At 36.9% G+C, this 17819-nt stretch overlaps 1 protein-coding gene across 11 annotated transcripts in view; it reads left to right on the forward strand.

The window, feature by feature from the left end:
• SCFD1 (sec1 family domain containing 1) overlaps nucleotides 1–17819 on the forward strand; it is a 134825-nt gene that overhangs the window by 13015 nt on the left and 103991 nt on the right. For all 11 annotated transcript variants that reach the window (XR_016392151.1, XR_016392156.1, XR_016392155.1 and 8 more), the window contains one exon: nucleotides 2704–2794. Coding sequence is in view for 4 of the 11 variants with exons in the window: in XM_089907543.1 (XP_089763669.1) it covers nucleotides 2704–2794 (91 nt within the window). In the remaining 7 variants the exon portion in view is untranslated. Of the gene's footprint in view, nucleotides 1–2703; nucleotides 2795–17819 lie in introns of those variants that run through there.

Below are 17819 nucleotides of genomic sequence, written 5' to 3' on the forward strand. Positions count from 1 at the left end.
TTGGCTTCTCTTGTTGCGAAGCACAGGCTCTAGGTGCGTGGCTTTCAGTAGTTGTGGCGCATGGACTCTAGAGCGCAGGCTCAGTAGTTGTGACGCACGGGCTTAGTTGCTCTGAGGCATGTGGGATCTTCCCGGACCAGGGCTCGAACCCATGTCCCCTGCATTGGCAGGCGGATTCTTAAGTATTACGCCACCAGGGAAGTCCCTCAAATACATTTTAAAAAATGTCTTTAGCCACCCTGAAATCAAATTACTAAGGGACATTTATCAAGAAAATAGTATTAGGTTATAGTACTTGCATATAGAGAACATTTTTTCCGTTATCTTGTTTTATTCAACCCTTTATTTCTGAAGTTAAAAATAATCCTCAGTCTTAGAATTTAAAATTTCATAATTTAAATTTTCTCTTTTGTGTCTTTTCCTACAGACTGGTTTACTCTCTTATGTAAAGAAAAAGAACTGGTTGTTTCAAGGTCTCTTTCAGCTCTGAAAATTTTTTATTTCTTTAATTCAAATACACTTTTTAAAAAGAGGAATATCTAAATTAGTATATCATTAATATGAAAAATTTAAGTAAGTAGGAAGTAATGACTTAATCACCATAGGGAGCTATCTATGTTGTCTTCTTAACTACTAAATTTATTTGATTATATTCCTTATGATATGTCTGATGAATAAAACAAATTGCATTACTTTGTAGACTTGGCCTAATAGAACAATAGAACATTTAAAGAGGGGCTGTATACATGAATAGCTACTAATACTTTTATGTACTGAAGGAGTCCAGTTTTACAGTGTTCTAACTTAGTTGCATGTTGTTCTTTGATGATGTTATAATCAGTTTTCATTCTGTGATATTTTAATATATTGAATTATAGTGTGCTCTTTTATTGGGAATGTGGTTTTAGATTTCCAGTGAGTAGCGTATTAGAATCTTGTTAAACTCTTAAATTTTATATTGAATATTTGTTTTAAATTAATAGAATATTGCATTAATTCTAAAATATACTTTTTAATTTAGTATTTCTGAAATTAAGGTCTATCTCCTTAATAATGCCATGACATAGTTTAATTGGCAGCATCTTCTGCCTGTTTTAATAATATGTTTTAAAATTGATAGCACCTTAGGTTTGATGAAACGTGGTATTTGGCAGGTTCTTCCTCTCGTTTTTGTGTCAGACTTAATCTACACATTTGTTGGTGGTGACATGTTAATGCTTATGACCTAAACTGGAGTTACCCTTGATGCCATCCTTGAAAATGATGGTTTATTATAAGCATTGGTTACTATTGCTACCTTACTCTTTAACTCCTTTATTTTATTTTACTAATAAAAAGACTAAAGTTTGTAGAGTTCGAGTGATTGTCCCATGATTGTACAGGTAATTAATAACAGAGTCGTGGCCAGATTGCTTGACCACTGTTTCTGGGCTGTTTGTCTACTGAACCATAGTGGCTCAGAAACAGTGACTAATAAAAGTGAGGCCTCAGTACTTCCTTAAGGAGTGACAAGATATTCTGCCAGTTTGAGAGTTGTGCATTCTTGCTGCCCACCTGTTGCTATTGCCATCAGAGCATGAAAGGATTACACAGCTATTCTGGTAAATTCCTATGCACCTTGCCTCTGACTATTCTTCCTTTTTTGCTGGAGAATACTTCATCAGTTACTTTATATTCTGCAAGCTGGTTTAGGCTGATTTGTAGGAAACAATAATTACAGGTTTCCAGAACATGAAATGGTGGTTGTAGCCCTTTAGGTAGTTGGACAGCCAGTGTAAGAAGACAACAAACAATGGCTGCCAGCACATTATAATCCTTCTGGTGTTAGCAGCAGCCAAACAGAGGGAAAAAAGTTATCAAATGCAGACTCACTGGCAGCATGTGCCTCTTTGACTCTCTCCTTTATAAGGATGACTGAAATAATTGTATGTATAGAAGGATGTATGTAGATTGTTTATGGAATATTGCGTATAGAAGGATGACTAGAATGTTGTAGAAATAGAACATTTCTCATATTTCCTGATATAAGCATGGTGAAATCTTACAATGGAGCATAAAGATATTTTCTCAGTTGATATTGGGATATTTGAATGAATATACTTTCTGAATTGTAAAAGAGAAAACTATCAAGTGGTACAATCAATAAGATGCTTAGCTGATCCCTTATGCGTTCTCTTATGAAGCAACAGGTAGAACAATATAGATGGTCTTAAAGTTTTAAGGAAGCATTCATATACCTTTCATTTAAAAAATATATTTTATTTTATTTATGGTTAAATATTTTCATTGTTTCTAAAGATAGTTCCAGCTTTCTGTTTTCCCTCTCAGAGAACTGTACTTTCCTCCCACTTACCTCCCCCCACCATATTTCTATGAAAAATGGGAATAAAATTGATTTTGAATGTGCTTTAGTTCTCATTCAAGGAGAATATTGGTAGAAGAGACTGACCATAAGAGGTATGAGAAATAAGGTGATTGGAGTAGAGGAAATGAAGACTGAGATTAGGATCTTACTAATAAATAATATTAACATTGATATAAGGAGAAAGCTGGTTAAATAATTAATTGTAGCAAGAACTTTTAGAGTACTGGTCACTGTCCTTGAACTGGTGAACTAGTTTGAGAAATACTGTAAAATTTTAGCTATCTTTTTAGATAAGTGACTAAGAAAAAAGTGAGTTTTATATACTTTATGTGTCCTAGGCTTTTGCACTCTGATCGAGATCCTATTCCAGATGTTCCTGCAGTGTACTTCGTAATGCCAACTGAAGAAAATATTGACAGAATGTGTCAGGTAATATGAGTTCTTATTTTCCTTATTCTTGAAGGTGGAAACAGATTTTTTTTCAAAAAAAAAAATCTTAGATGTCCAGTGTGAAAAATCAGAAATTTTCTTAACCCAATTTCCCACTTCGATTTTTGAGACTATCTTTGAATTTTAAATAGACTGAAAGATTTAAAATTTTTTGGCTGAGGAAGTATTATTTTGATTGAGACTGAGTCTGGCTTTAAAAAACAGAAAACCTAATAACTATATGAGCTTTTAAAAATAAAGTTTTATTTTTCTAAGATAATAGAAAGTCTGAATAGGAAGTCCAGCTTGGTATAGCAGCTCTTTAAAGTAATCAAAGATCCAAGCCCCCTCTGTCTTTTTGAGCTGTCATCTTTAGTTTGTTGTTGTTCACTGTCTTGCTCCTTGCTTCACGGATGCAAGATGGCAGCTGCAACTTTAGACATCACAATATATGTTCAGGGTAAGAAGAAGGGAGAAATTAACTATGCCAGCCCTGACTGTTGATTTTGGTCAGGAAAGCTAAGCTTTCCCAGAAGCTCCCAGAAGACTTTCATTTATGTCTCACTGGATAGAATTAGCGTCAGGGGAGGCCACAAAAGTTAATATTTAGATGAGTGTATTGTCACCCCCAAATAAAATCTGTATTCTTTTAGCAAGGAAGAAGGGGAAAATAGATATTGGATAGGTAGCTAACGGTGTCTGCTGTTAAGTCACAAGCATCTTTACTTGTTATTGACCGTTGAATCAAATTACTTTGTTTGTTAGTGAAGGTCACATATTTTGTGTCCTATAGAGCTAATAACGCCCAGCTTTCTCTTTTACCCTGCATAAACCCAACAACTATGCCATTTTTAAAAGAAGTACGATTTACCAATCCCTTCTTCTTTCCTTGTTTTAAAACATCTTTATTGACATATAATTTACATACCGTACAATTTACCCAAAGTGTACAAAGTATGCAATTCATTGGTTTTTAATATATTCGCACAAGTGTGCAACCATCACCATAATGAATTAAAGAGCATTTTCATCACCTTTACTATTACATCCCCAACCCCTGAACCCCCATCCCTAAGGTACTATTTGTTTCTGTATATTTGCCTGTTCAGCATATTGCATATGAATGGAATCATATACATGGTCTGTTGTATCTGGCTTCTTTTTCTTAGTATAATGTTTTCAAAATTCATCCATACTGTAGATGCTATCAGTACTTCTTTGCTTTTTATTGCTGAATAATATTCCATTGTATGGATATACCAAATTTTGTTTATCCATTTATCATTTGGGTTGTTTCCACCTTTTGGCTGTTGTACGTAATGCTACTATAAACATTTGTGTACAAATTTCTGTGTAGGCATATGTTTTCATTTCTCCTGTGTCCATGAACACCTAGGAATGGAATTGCTACATGAAATGATAACACCATGGTTAACCTTTTGAGGAATTGCCAGACTATTTTCCGAGGTGGTTGCATCATTTTGTATTCCCTCCAGCAGCGTTTGAGTGTTCCAGTTCCTCCAGATCCTTGCCAATACTTCTTATTATCTGACATTTTGATTGTAGTCATCCTACTGGGTGTAAAATGGTATCTCGCTGTGGTTTTGATTTGCATTTCCCTGATGACTAATGACATTAAGCATCTTTTCATGTGTTTATTGGCAGTTTGTATCTTTGGAGAAATGTCAGTTCAGATCCCTTGTCCAGTTTTAAATTGGGTTGTCTTTTTATTGTTGTTAGAGTACTTTATATATTTTGAATACTGGACCTTTATCAAGTATATTATTTGCAGATGTTTTCTCCCATCCTGTGGGTTATCTTTTCACTTTCTTAATAGTATCCTGTGGAGCACAAAAATTTTTAATTTTGGTTTTAAACTTAATTTCATTTTTTCTTTAGTTGCCTGTGCTTTTGGTGTCATATTTAAGAAACCATTGCCAGCTCATAATTGCTACTGAACTTGTGGTATTGAAAATACAACTAAATGTGTATTTCTTAGAAAAAGAAACCATTGCTAAATCTCTGTTTTATTTGAAGATTTTTATAGTTTGGGGGCTTGTATTTAGGCATTTGATACTTTTTGAATTAATTTTTATATGTGCTATAAGGTAGGTATCCAACTTCATTCTTTTGCATGTGGCTATCCAGTTCTCCCAGCATCCTTTTTTTTTTTTTTTTTTTGATGCTGGGGGTAGGAGTTTGTTAATTAATTTATTTATTTTTGCTGTGTTGGGTCTTCGTTCCTGTGCGAGGGCTTTCTCTAGTTGTGGCAAGCGAGGACCGCTCTTCATCGCAGTATACGGGCCACTCTTCATCACGGTGCACAGGCCTCTCACTATCGCGGCCTCTCTTGTTGTGGAGCACAGGCTCCAGACGTGCAGGCTCAGTAGTTGTGGCTCACAGGCCTAGTTGCTCCGCGGCATGTGGGATCCTCCCAGACCAAGGCTCGAACCCATCTCCCCTGCATTAGCAGGCAGACTCTCAACCACTGTGCCACCAGGGAAGCCCCTCCCAGCATCCTTTTTTGAAGAGACTGTTCTTTCCCCAATGAACAGTCTTGGCAGCCTTGTCAGAAATTAATTAAGAATAGATAAATTGGTTTATTTCTGGACTGTCAGTTCTTTTCCATTGATTTCTGTGTCTGTCCTTATGCCAGTACCACCCTGTCTTGCTTTGTGGCAAGTTTTTTATTTTTTTGTTTTTGTTTTTTTTAGTGTGAGAGAAAACAGATGGAAATAGAAAATCAGAGGTTAAGAAATAACCCTATACTCTTAAACTTGAATTGGAAATAATATCAGTATGAACTCATGATATATTATCTCCTTAAAAAAAAAAAAAAAAGGATTTCCTTACTCTGCCCACTGCAAAAGCATAGAAACAGTGACCAACCCATTAGCAGTGCACATGCTAGCACATAGACTGCTGTTGACCTGAGACAAAAACACTGCCAAATATTTCTCCAGCAAAGATGGGTTTATTCAGTATTAGCAGAGAATTGCAATTTGGGGTCTGCAACCATGCCAAACCACATGCAAGTCTCGGCATGGCAAAGGAAGGAGAACACTTATATAGAGAGGAAAAGGACTTGTCAAAGCACCTGGCCAGTAAGATGGGTACTTCAGAGTTCTAGAGGAGTTCCCCAGGTAAGGATAACCTTTTCTAGAAAGACTTTAGCCACAAAAGAGGTAGTCTGTCTTCAAGGAAAGTCATCAGCCCAGTGTGAAAATATACAGACCATAACTAAAACAAAGAGCTCATGGCTTTGCATTGGCTGAGTCCTTGCCAGGCAAGGAGTCTTTCTTCTTCCTGTTAGGTTCTGTCATCAGAGGGTATGAGAGCTCACCCTTCTGGTCTCCCAGCTCTGTTGAGATTTTTGTTTATTAATGTATTACATTTTCCTTTTTTTAAATTAAATTTAATTTATGTTTTATACAGCAGATTCTTATTAGCTATGTATTTTATACATATTAGTTTATATATGTCAATCCCAATCTCCCAATTCATCCCACCAGCACCACCCCCCACCCCACCCCCACTTGCCCCGCTTGGTGTCCAAAAGTTCTCTACATCTGTGTCTCTTACTTCTGCCTTGCAAACCGAATCATCTGTACCATTTTTCTAGATTCCACATACATGTGTTAATGTACGATATTTGTTTTTCTCTTTCTGGCTTACTTCACTCTATATGATGGTCTATAGGTCCATCCAAGTCTCTACAAATGACCCAATTTCGTTCCTTTTTATGGCTGAGTAATATTCCGTTGTATATATGTACCACATCTGCTTTATCCATTCGTCTGTCAGTGGCCATTTAGGTTGCTGCCATGACCTGGGTATTGTAAAAAGTGCTGCAGTGAACATTGGGGTGCATGTGTCTTTTTGAATTATGGTTTTATCTGAGTATATGCCCAATAGTGGGATTGCTGGGTCATATGGTAATTCTGTTTTTAGTTTTTTAAGGCTGTTCTCTATAGGGGCTGTATCAGTTTACATTCCCGCCAACAGTGCAAGAGGGTTCCCTTTTCTCCACACCCTCTCCAGCATTTGTTGTTTGTAGATTTTCTGATGATGCCCTTTGTAACGGGTGTGAGGTGATACCTCATTGTAGTTTTGATTTGCACTTCTCTAATAATTAGTGATGTTGCACAGCTTTTCATGTGCCTGTGGCCATTTGTATGTCTTCTTTGGAGAATTGTCTATTTAGGTCTTCTGCCCATTTTTGGATTGGGTTGTTTGTTTTTTTCATATTGAGCTGCATGAGCTGTTTATATATTTCAGAGATAATCCTTTGTCCATTGATTTGTTTGCAAATATTTTCTCCCATTCTGAGGGCTGTCTTTTTGTCTTATTTGTAGTTTCCTTTGCTGTGCAAAAGCTTTTAAGTTTCATTAGGTCCCATTTGTTTATTTTTGTTTTTATTTCTATTACTCTAGGAGGTGGGTCAAAAAAGATCTTGCTCTGATTTATGTCAGAGAGCGTTCTTCCTATGTTTTCCTCTGAGAGTTTTAGAGTGTCCAGTCTTAATTTAGGTCTTTAATCCAGTTTGAGTTTATTTTTCTGTATCGTGTTAGGGAGTGTTCTAATTTCATTCTTTTACATGTAGCTGTCCAGTTTTCCCAGCACCACTTATTGAAGAGACTGTCTTTTCTCCACTGTATATTCTTGCCTCTTTTATCACAGCTTAATTGACCATAGGTGTGTGGATTTATCTCTGGGCTTTCTATCCTGTTCCATTGATCTATATTTCTGTTTTTTGTGCCAGTACTATACTGTCTTGATGACTGTAGCTATGTGGTATAGTCTGAAGTCAGGGACCCTGATTCCTCCAGCTATGTTTTTTTCCCTCATGATTGCTTTGGCTATTCAGGGTCTTTTGTGTCTCCATACAAATTTTAACATTTTTTGTTCTAGTTCTGTAAAACATGCCATTGGTAATTTGATAGGGATTACATTGAATCTGTAGATTGCTTTGGGTAATATAGTCATTTTCACAATGTTGATTCTTCCAATCCAAGAACATGGTATATCTGTCCATCTGTTTGTGTCATCTTTGATTTCTTTCATCAGTGTCCTATAGTTTTCTGAGTACAGGTCTTTTAGGTAGGTTTATTCCTAGATATTTTATTCTTCTTGTTACAGTGGTGAATGGGATTGTTTGCTTAATTTCTCTTTCTGATCTTTCGTTGTTAGTGTATAGCAATGCAAGAGATTTCTGTGCATTAATTTTGTATCCTGCAACTTTACCAAATTCGCTGATTAACTCTAGTAGTTTTCTGGTGGCATTTTTAGGATTATCTATGTGTAGTGTCATGTCATCTGCAAACAGTGACAGTTTTACTTCTTCTTTTCCCATTTGTATTCCTTTTATTTCTTTTTCTTCTCTGATTGCCATGGCTAGGACTTCCAAAACTATGTTGAGTAATGGTGGTGAGAGTGGACATCCTTGTCTATTTCCTGATCTTAGAGGAAATGCTTTCAGTTTTTCACCATTGAGAATGATGTTTGCTGTGGGTTTGTTGTATATGGCCTTTATTATGTTGAGGTAGGTTCCCTCTGTGCTCACTTTCTGGAGAGTTTTTATCATAAATGGGTGTTGTTTTTTGTCACAAGCTTTTTCTGCATCTATTGAGAAGACCACATGGTTTTTATTCTTCAGTTTGTTAATATGGTGTATCACGTTGATTGATTTGCGTATGTTGAATCCTTGCATCCCTGGGCTAAATCCCACTTGATCATGGTGTGTGATCCTTTTAATGTGTTGTTGGATTCTGTTTGCTAGTATTTTGTTGAGGATTTTTGCGTCTATATTCATCACTGATATTGGTCTGTAATTTTCTTTTTTTGTGGTATCTTTGTCTGGTTTTGATATCAGGGTGATGATGGCCTTGTAGAATGAGTTTGGGAGTGTTCCTTCCTCTGCAATTTTTTGGAAGAGTTTGAGAAGGATAGGTGTTAGCTCTTCTCTAAATGTTTGATAGAATTCACCTGTGAAGCCATCTGGTCCTGGACTTTAGTTTGTTGGAAGATTTTTAATCACAGTTTCAATTTCATTACTTGTGATTGGACTGTTCATGTTTTCTGTTTCTTCCTGGTTCAGTCTTGCAAGCTTATACCTTTCTAAGAATTTGTCCATTTCTTCCAGGTTGTCCATTTTATTGTAATAGAGTTCCTTGTAGTAGTCTCTTATGATGTTTTATATTTCTCCGGTGTCTGTTGTAACTTCTCCCTTTTCATTTCTAATTTTATTGATATGAGTGCTCTCCCTCTTTTTCTTGATGACTGGCTAAAGGTTATCAATTTTGTTTATCTTCTCAAAGAACCAGCTTTTAGTTTTATTGATCTTTGCTATTGTTTTCCTTGTTTCTATTCCATTTATATCTGCTTTAATCTTTATGATTTCTTTCCTTCTACTAACTTTGGGTTTTGTTTGTTCTTCTTTCTCTAGTTCCTTTAGGTGTAAGGTTAGATTGTTTATTTGAGATTTTTCTTGTTTCTTGAGGTAGGATTGTATTGCTATAAACTTCCCTCTTAGAACTGCTCTTGCTACATCCCATAGGTTTTGGATCGTCATGTTTTCATTGTCATTTTTCTCTAGGTATTTTTGATTTCCTCTTTGATTTCTTTAGTGATCTCTTGGTTTTTTAGTAATGTACTGTTTAGCCTACATGTGTTTCTGATTTTTATGTGGTTTTTTCCCCTGTAATTTATTTCTAATCTCATAGCGTTGTGGTCAGAAAAGATGCTTGATATGATTTCAATTTTCTTAAATTTACTGAAGCTTGATTTGTGACCCAAGATGTGATCTACCCTGGAGAATGTTCCGTTCGCACTTGAGAAGAAAGTGTAATCTGCTGTTTTTGGATGGAATGTCCTATAAATATCAATAAATCTGTCTGGTCTATTATATCATTTAAAGCTTGTGTTTCCTTGTTAATTTTCTGTCTGGGTGATCTGTTCATTGGTGTAAGTGAGGTGTTAAAGTCCCTCACTATTATTCTGTTACTGTTGATTTCCTCTTTTATAGCTGTTAGCAGTTGCCTTATGTATTGAGGTGCTCCTATGTTGGGTGCATATGTATTTCTAATTGTTATTTCTTCTTGATCCCTTGATCATTATGTAGTATCCTTCCTTGTCTCTTGTAACATTCTCTATTTTAAAGCTATTTTGTCTGATATGAGTATTGCTACTCCAGCTTTCTTTTGATTTCCATTTGCATGGAATATCTTTTTCAGTCCCCTCACTTTCACTCTGTATGTGTCGATAGGTCTGAAGTGGGTCTCTTGTACATAGCATATATATGGGTCTTGTTTTTGATTCCATTCAGTGAGCCTGTGTCTTTTTGGTTGGAGCATTTAATCTATTCACATTTAAGGTAATTATCGCTACGTATGTTCCTTTTACCATTTTCTTAATTGTTTTGAGGTTGTTTTTGTAAGTCCTTTTCTTCTCTTGTGTTTCCCACTCAGAGAAGTTCCTTTAGCATTTGTTGTAGAGCTGTTTTGTGGTGCTGAATTCTCTTACGTTTTGCTTGTCTGTAAAGCTTTTGATTTCTTCATCGAATCTGAATGCAATCCTTGCCAGGTAGAGTAATCTTGGTTGTAGGTTCTTCCCTTTCATCAGTTTAAGTATATCATGCCACTCCCTTCTGGCTTGTAGAGTTTCTGCTGAGAAATCAGCTGTTAACCTTATGGGAGTTCCCTTGTATGTTATTTGTCGTTTTTCCCTTTTTGTTTTCAATAATTTTTCTTTGCCTTTCATTTTTGTCAATTTCATTAATACGTGTCTCAGCGTTTATCCTGCCTGGGACTCACTGCGCTTGGGTTTATCCTGCCTGGGACTCTCTGTGCTTCTTGGACTTGGGTGGCTATTTCCTTTCCCATGTTAGGGAAGTTTTTGACTATAATCTCTTCAAATATTTTCTCAGGTCGTTTCTCTCTTTTCCTACTGGGACCCCTATAATGCGAATGTTGTTGCATTTAATATTGTTCCAGAGGTCTCTTAGGCTGTCTTCATTTCTTTTCATTCTTTTTTCTTAATTGTATTCCGTGGCAGCGAATTCCACCATTCTGTCCTCCAGGTCACTTATCCGTTCTTCTGCCTCAGTTATTCTGCTATTGATTCCTTCTAGTGTAGTTTTCATTTCAGTTACTGTATTGTTCATCTCTGTTTGTTCTTTAATTCTTCTAAGTCTTTGTTAAACATTTCTTGCATCTTCTCGATCTTTGCCTCCATTTTTTTCCGAGGTCCTAGATCTTCTTCACTATCATTATTCTGAATTCTTTTTCTGGAAGGTTGCCTATCTCCACTTCATTTATTGTTTTTCTGGGGTTTTATCTTGTTCCTTCATCTGGTACATAGTGCTCTGCCTTTTCATCTTGTCTGTCTTTCTGTGAAAGCGGTTTTTGTTCCACAGGCTGCAGGATTGTAGTTCTTGCTTCTGCTGTCTGCCCTCTGGTGGATGTCGCCATCTAAGAGGCTTGTGTGAGTTTCCTGATGGGAGGGACTGGTGGTGGGTAGAGCTGGCTGTTGCTCTGGTGGGCAGAGCTCAGTAAAACTTTAATCCACTTGACTGCAGATGGGTGGGGCTGGGTTCCCTCCCTGTTGGTTTTTTGGCCTGATGCAACCCAAAACTGGAGCTCACCTGGGCTCTTTGGTGGGGCTAATGTTGGACTCTGGGAGGGCTCATGCCAAGGAGTACTTCCCAGAACTTCTGCCAGTGTCCTTGTCCCCATGGTGAGCCACAGCCACCGCCCGCCTTTGCAGGAGACCCTCCAACACTAGCAGGTAGGTCTGGTTCAGTCTCCTATGGGGTCACTGCTCCTTCCCCTGGGTCCCAGTGCGCACACTACTTTGTGTGTGCCCTCCAAGAGTGGAGTCTCTGTTTCCCCCAGTCCTGTCGAAGTCCTGCAATCAAATCCCACTAGCCTTCAAAGTCTGATTCTCTAGGAATTGCTCCTCCCGTTGCCAGACCCCCAGGTTGGGAACCTGACATGGGGCTCAGAACCTTCACTCCAGTGGGTGGACTTCTGTGGTATAAGTGTTCTCCAGTCTCTGAGTCACCCACCCAGCAGGTATGGGATTTGATTTTACTGTGATTGTGCCCTTCCTACTGTTCCATTGTGGCTTCTCTTTTGTCTTTGGATGTGGGGTATCTTTTTTGGTGAGTTCCAGTGTCTTCCTATTGATGATTGTCAGCCATCTTAACAATATTAAATTTTCTGATCCGTGAGCATGGGATATCTTTCTATTTATTTCAGTCTTTTAATAATATTTTGTACTGTGCAGAATGTAAGTTTTACACTTCTTTTGCTAAATTTATTCCTTTGTTTCTTTTTAATGCTATTGTGAATGGAATCGTTTTCTTAATTTCATTTTTAGGGTTACTCATTGCAAGTGTGTAGATACCCAGTTGACTTTTATGTATTGATCTTACATCCTGCAACATTGCTCAACTTCTTTTGAAATGTCTCCCACATTCTTTGATCACTTCCTTACTTTTTTCCATAATAAGATATTCCAGTCTCATCTTGTACTTTCTCTGTCCAAGCCCAAGATTCAGCCATTTGTCTAAGGAGCCCTGGTTGCTTTTTGTGGAGAATGGTGTTTAGAAATCAGTGTCTGAGCATTAGGTACTCATTGTTGCTAGGATGTCACAGTTCTTGGGTCCTCTGAATGGACAGAACTAAGAAATACATGTATATCAATATTTATACCAATATTTAATGCTATAAATCTTCCTGCTTATCTCTCTATTTAGACAAAGATAGATAACCTCTGAAATTGTTTCAATTCAGAAATATAGGATTCATTCTAGCTTTTCCTTCTCCCTTTACAAATTTATAATTTCTTTCGCTGACAGTGAGAAACATGGCTCCCAACATCCTCAACATAATTACTTATTTATCAATTCTCAATTCCTTAACCAATCTCCCAGTCTTTGTTGAAACAATGCTCTGCTCAGCCACCTTCCTCACACAGGCTCCAGACCCTCAGTTTTTCACATTTCAGCATTTTTGAAATCATATGTATTTTAAAATTGATGGTGTGTTATAGAATTTTATTGGCAGCATTCATTCTTCCTTAGTGCTACATAAAATAGCAGTGCCTGTTATAATGACATCATCTTAGATTTGAAGAAATATGCTTATTTAGATATCTATTTGCCTAGAGTCTAAGAAGCTAAGTAAATTTGGTTTAAGAATTAACATAAGTTTAAATGACACTGTTTTTGGGTGATTGAGAAGGAATAGTTCTAGAATTTGTCATTTGAATTATAACATGTCTGTTTACACTGAAGGAAATATATGTTGTATCATCACATGACTACAAACAGTATAAGGCAGTGTCTGCCCAATATAGTAAGCATTTAAGCTATATAAGAGAGCCACTTCTGGATTTTTTTTTTAACATCTTTATTGGAGTATACTTACTTTACAATGGTGTGTTAGTTTCTGCTTTATAACAAAATGAATCAGTTATACATATACATATGTTCCCATATCTCTTCCCTCTTGCGTCTCCCTCCCTCCCACCCTCCCTATCGCACCCCTCTAGGTGGTCACAAAGCACCGAGCTGATCTCCCTGTGCCATGCGGCTGCTTCCCACTAGCTATCTATTTTACGTTTGGTAGTGTATATATGTCCATGACACTCTCTCACTTTGTCACAGCTTACCCTTCCTCCTCCCCATATCCTCAAGTCCATTCTCTAGTAGGTCTGTGTCTTTATTCCCGTCTTACCCCTAGGTTCTTCATGACCTTTTTTTTTTTCCCTTAGATTCCATATATATGTGTTAGCATACAGTATTTGTTTTTCTTTCTGACTTACTTCACTCTGTATGGCAGACTCTAGGTCCATCCACCTCACTACAAATAACTCAATTTCATTTCTTTTTTATGGGTGAGTAATATTCCATTGTATATATGTGTCACATCTTCTTTATCCATTCATCCAATGATGGACACTTAGGTTGCTTCCATGTCCTGGCTATTGCAAATAGAGCTGCAGTGAACACTGTGGTACATGACTCTTTTTGAATTATGGTTTTCTCAGGGTATATGCGCAGTAGTGGGATTGCTGGGTCGTATGGTAGTTCTATTTGTAGTTTTTTAAGGAACCTCCATACTATTTTCCATAGTGGCTGTATCAATTTACATTCCCACCAGCACTGCAAGAGTGTTCGCTTTTCTCCAAAGCATCTCCAGCATTTATTGTTTGTAGATTATTTGATGATGGCCATTCTGACCGGTGAGATGATATCTCATTGTAGTTTTGATTTGCATTTCTCTAATGATTAATGATGTTGAGCATTCTTTCATGTGTTTGTTGGCAATCTGTATATCTTCTTTGGAGAAATGTCTATGTAGGTCTTCTGCCCATTTTTGGATTGGGTTGTTTGTTCTTTTTGTTATTCAGCTGCATGAGCTGCTTGTAAATTTTGGAGATTAATTGTTTGTCACTTGCTTCGTTTGAAAATATTTTCTCCCATTCTGAGTGTTGTCTTTTGGCTTGTTCATGGTTTCCTTTGCTGTGCAAAAGCTTTTAAGGTTCATTAGGTCCCATTTGTTTAGTTTTGGTTTTATTTCCATTTCTCTAGGAGGTGGGTCAAAAAGGATCTTGCTGTGATTTGTGTCATAGAGTGTTCTGCCTATGTTTTCCTCTAAGAGTTTGATAGTTTCTGACCTTACATTTAGGTCTTTAATCCATTTTGAGCTTATTTTTGTGTATGGTGTTAGGGAGTGTTCTAATCACATACTTTTACGTGTACCTGTCCAGTTTTCCCAGCACCACTTATTGAAGAGGCTGTCTTTTCTCCACTGTATATTCTTGCCTCCTTTATCAAAGATAAGGTGACCATATGTGTGTGGGTTTACCTCTGAGCTTTCTATCCTGTTCCATTGATCTATATTTCTCTTTTTGTGCCAGTACCATACTGTCTTAATTACTGTAGCTTTGTAGTATAGTCTGAAGTCAGGGAGCTGGATTCCTCCAGCTCCATTTTTCTTTCTCAAGATTGCTTTGGCTATTTGGGTTCTTTTTTGTTTCCATACAAATTGTGAAATTTTTTGTTCTAGTTCTGTGAAAACTGCCAGTGGTAGTTTGATAGGGATTGCATTGAATCTGTAGATTGCTTTGGGTAGTAGAGTCATTTACACAATGTTAATTCTTCCAATCCAAGAACATGGTATATCTCTCCATCTATTTGTATCATCTTTAATTTCTTTCATCAGGGTCTTATAATTTTCTGCATACAGATCTTTTGTCTCCTTAGGTAGGTTTATTCCTAGATATTTTATTCTTTTTGTTCAATGGTAAATGGGAGTGCTTTCTTAATTTCATTTTCAGATTTTTCATCATTAGTGTATAGGAATGCCAGAGATTTCTGTGCAATAATTTTGTATCCTGCTACTTTACCAAATTCATTGATTATCTCTAGTATTTTTCTGGTAGCATCTTTGGGATTCTCTATGTATAGTATCATGTCATCTGCAAACAGTGACAGCTTTACTTCTTCCTTTCCGACTTGGTTTCCTTTTATTTCTTTTTCTTCTCTGATTGCTATAGCTAAAACTTCCAAAACTATGTTGAATAATAGTGGTGACAGTGGGCAACCTTGTCTTGTTCCTGATCGTAGTGGAAATGGTTTCAGTTTTTCACCATTGAGGACGATGTTGGCTGTGGGTTTGTCATATATGGCCTTTATTATGTTGAGGAAAGTTCCCTCTATGCCTACTTTCTGCAGGGTTTTTATCATAAATGGGTGTTGAATTTTGTCAAAAGCTTTCTCTGCGTCTATTGAGATGATCATATGGTTTTTCTCCTTCAGTTTGTTAATATGGTATATCACGTTGATTGATTTGCGTATATTGAAGAATCCTTGCATTCCTCGGATAAACCCCACTTGATCATGATGTATGATCCTTTTAATGTGCTGTTGGATTCTGTTTGCTAGTATTTTGTTGAGGATTTTTGCATCTATGTTCATCAGTGATATTGGCCTGTAGTTTTCTTTCTTAGTGACATCTTTGATTTTCATATCAGGGTAATGGTGGCCTCATAGAATGAGTTTGGGAGTGTTCCTCCCTCTGCTATATTTTGGAAGAGTTTGAGAAGGATAGGTGTTAGCTCTTCTCTAAATATTTCATAGAATTCACCTGTGAAGCCGTGTGGTCCTGGGCTTTTGTTTGCTGGAAGATTTTTAATCACAGTCTCAATTTCAATGCTTGTGATTGGTCTGTTCATATTTTCTATTTCTTCCTGGTTCAGTCTTGGCAGGTTGTGCATTTCTAAGAATTTGTCCATTTCTTCCAAGTTGTCCATTTTATTGCCATAGATTTGCTTGTAGTAATCTCTCATGATCTTTTGTATTTCTGCAGTGTCTGTTGTTACTCTCCTTTTTAATTTCTAATTCTATTGATTTGAGCCTTGTCCCTTTTTTGCTTGTTGAGTCTGGCTAATGGTTTATCAATTTTGTTTATCTTCTCAAAGAACCAGCTTTTAGTTTTATTGATCTTTGCTATCGTTTCCTTCATTTCTTTCTGATCTGAATTTTATGATTTGTTTCCTTCTGCTAACTTTGGGGTTTTTTTGTTCTTCTTTCTCTAATTGCTTTAGGTGCAAGGTTAGGTTGTTTATTTGAGATGTTTCCTGTTTCTTAAGGTAGGATTGTATTGCTATAAACTTCCCTCTTAGAACTACTTTTCCTGCATCCTGCAGGCATGGGTCGTCATGCCTCCATTGTCATTTGTTTCTAGGTATGTGTTTGTTTGTTTGTTTGTTTGCAGTATGCGGGCCTCTCACTGTTGTGGCCTCTCTCGTTGCGGAGCACAGGCTCTGGACTTACAGGCTTAATGACCATGGCTCACGGGCCCAGCCCATCCGCAGCATGTGGGATCTTCCCAGAACAGGGCACGAATCCGTGTCCCTGCATCGGCAGGCGGACTCTCAGCCACTGTGCTACCAGGGATGCCCTGTTTCTAGGTATTTTTTGATTTCCTTTTTGATTTCTTCAGTGATCAATTCATTATTAAGTAGTGTATTGTTTAGCCTCCATGTTTTTGTATTTTTTACAGATCTTTTCCTGTAATTGATATCTAGTCTCATAGCATTGTGGTGGAAAAGATACTTGATACAATTTCAATTTTCTTAAATTTATCAAGGCTTGATTTGTGACCCAAGATATGATCTATCCTGGAGAATGTTCCATGAGCACTTGAGAAAAATGTGTATTGTGTTGTTTTTGGATGGCATGTCCTATAAATGTCAATTAAGTTCATCTTGTTTAATGTATCATTTAAAGCTTGTGTTTCCTTATTTATTTACATTTTGGATGATCTCTCCATTGGTGAAAGAGGGGTGTTAAAAGTCCCCTACTATGAATATGTTACTGTTGATTTCCCCTTTTATGGCTGTTAGTATTTGCCTTATGTGTTGAGGTGTTCCTATGTTGGGTGCATAAATATTTACAATTGTTATATCTTCTTTGATCGATCCCTTGATCATTATGTAGTGTCCTTCTTTGTCTCTTGTAATAGTCTTTATTTTAAAGTCTATTTTGTCTGGTATGAGAATTACTACTCCCGCTTTCTTTTGATTTCCATTTCCTTGGAGTATCTTTTTCGGTCCCCTCACTTTCAGTCTGTGTGTGTCCCTACGTCTGAAGTGGGTCTCTTGTAGACAGCATATATATGGGTCTTGTTTTTGTATCCATTCAGCCAGTCTGTGTCTTTTGATGGGAGCATTTTATCCATTTACATTTAAGGTAATTATTGATATGTATGTTCCTATTACTATTTTCTTAATTGTTTTGGGTTTGTTATTGTAGGTCTTTTCCTTCTCTTGTGTTTCTTGCGTAGAGAAGTTCCTTTAGCATTTGTTGTAAAGCTGGTTTGGAGATGCTGAGCTCTCTCAGCTTTTGATTGTCTGTAAAGATTTTAATTTCTCCATCAAATCTGAATGAGATCCTTGCTGGGTAGAGTAATCTTGGTTGTAGGTTTTTTTCCTTCATCACTTTAAATATGTCCTG

The sequence above is a fragment of the Delphinapterus leucas genome, chromosome 2, assembly GCF_059928025.1.
Source record: "Delphinapterus leucas isolate spDelLeu-1000000601 "Yukka" chromosome 2, BTC_Dleu_Yukka2, whole genome shotgun sequence".
Taxonomy (NCBI): Eukaryota; Metazoa; Chordata; class Mammalia; order Artiodactyla; family Monodontidae; genus Delphinapterus; species Delphinapterus leucas.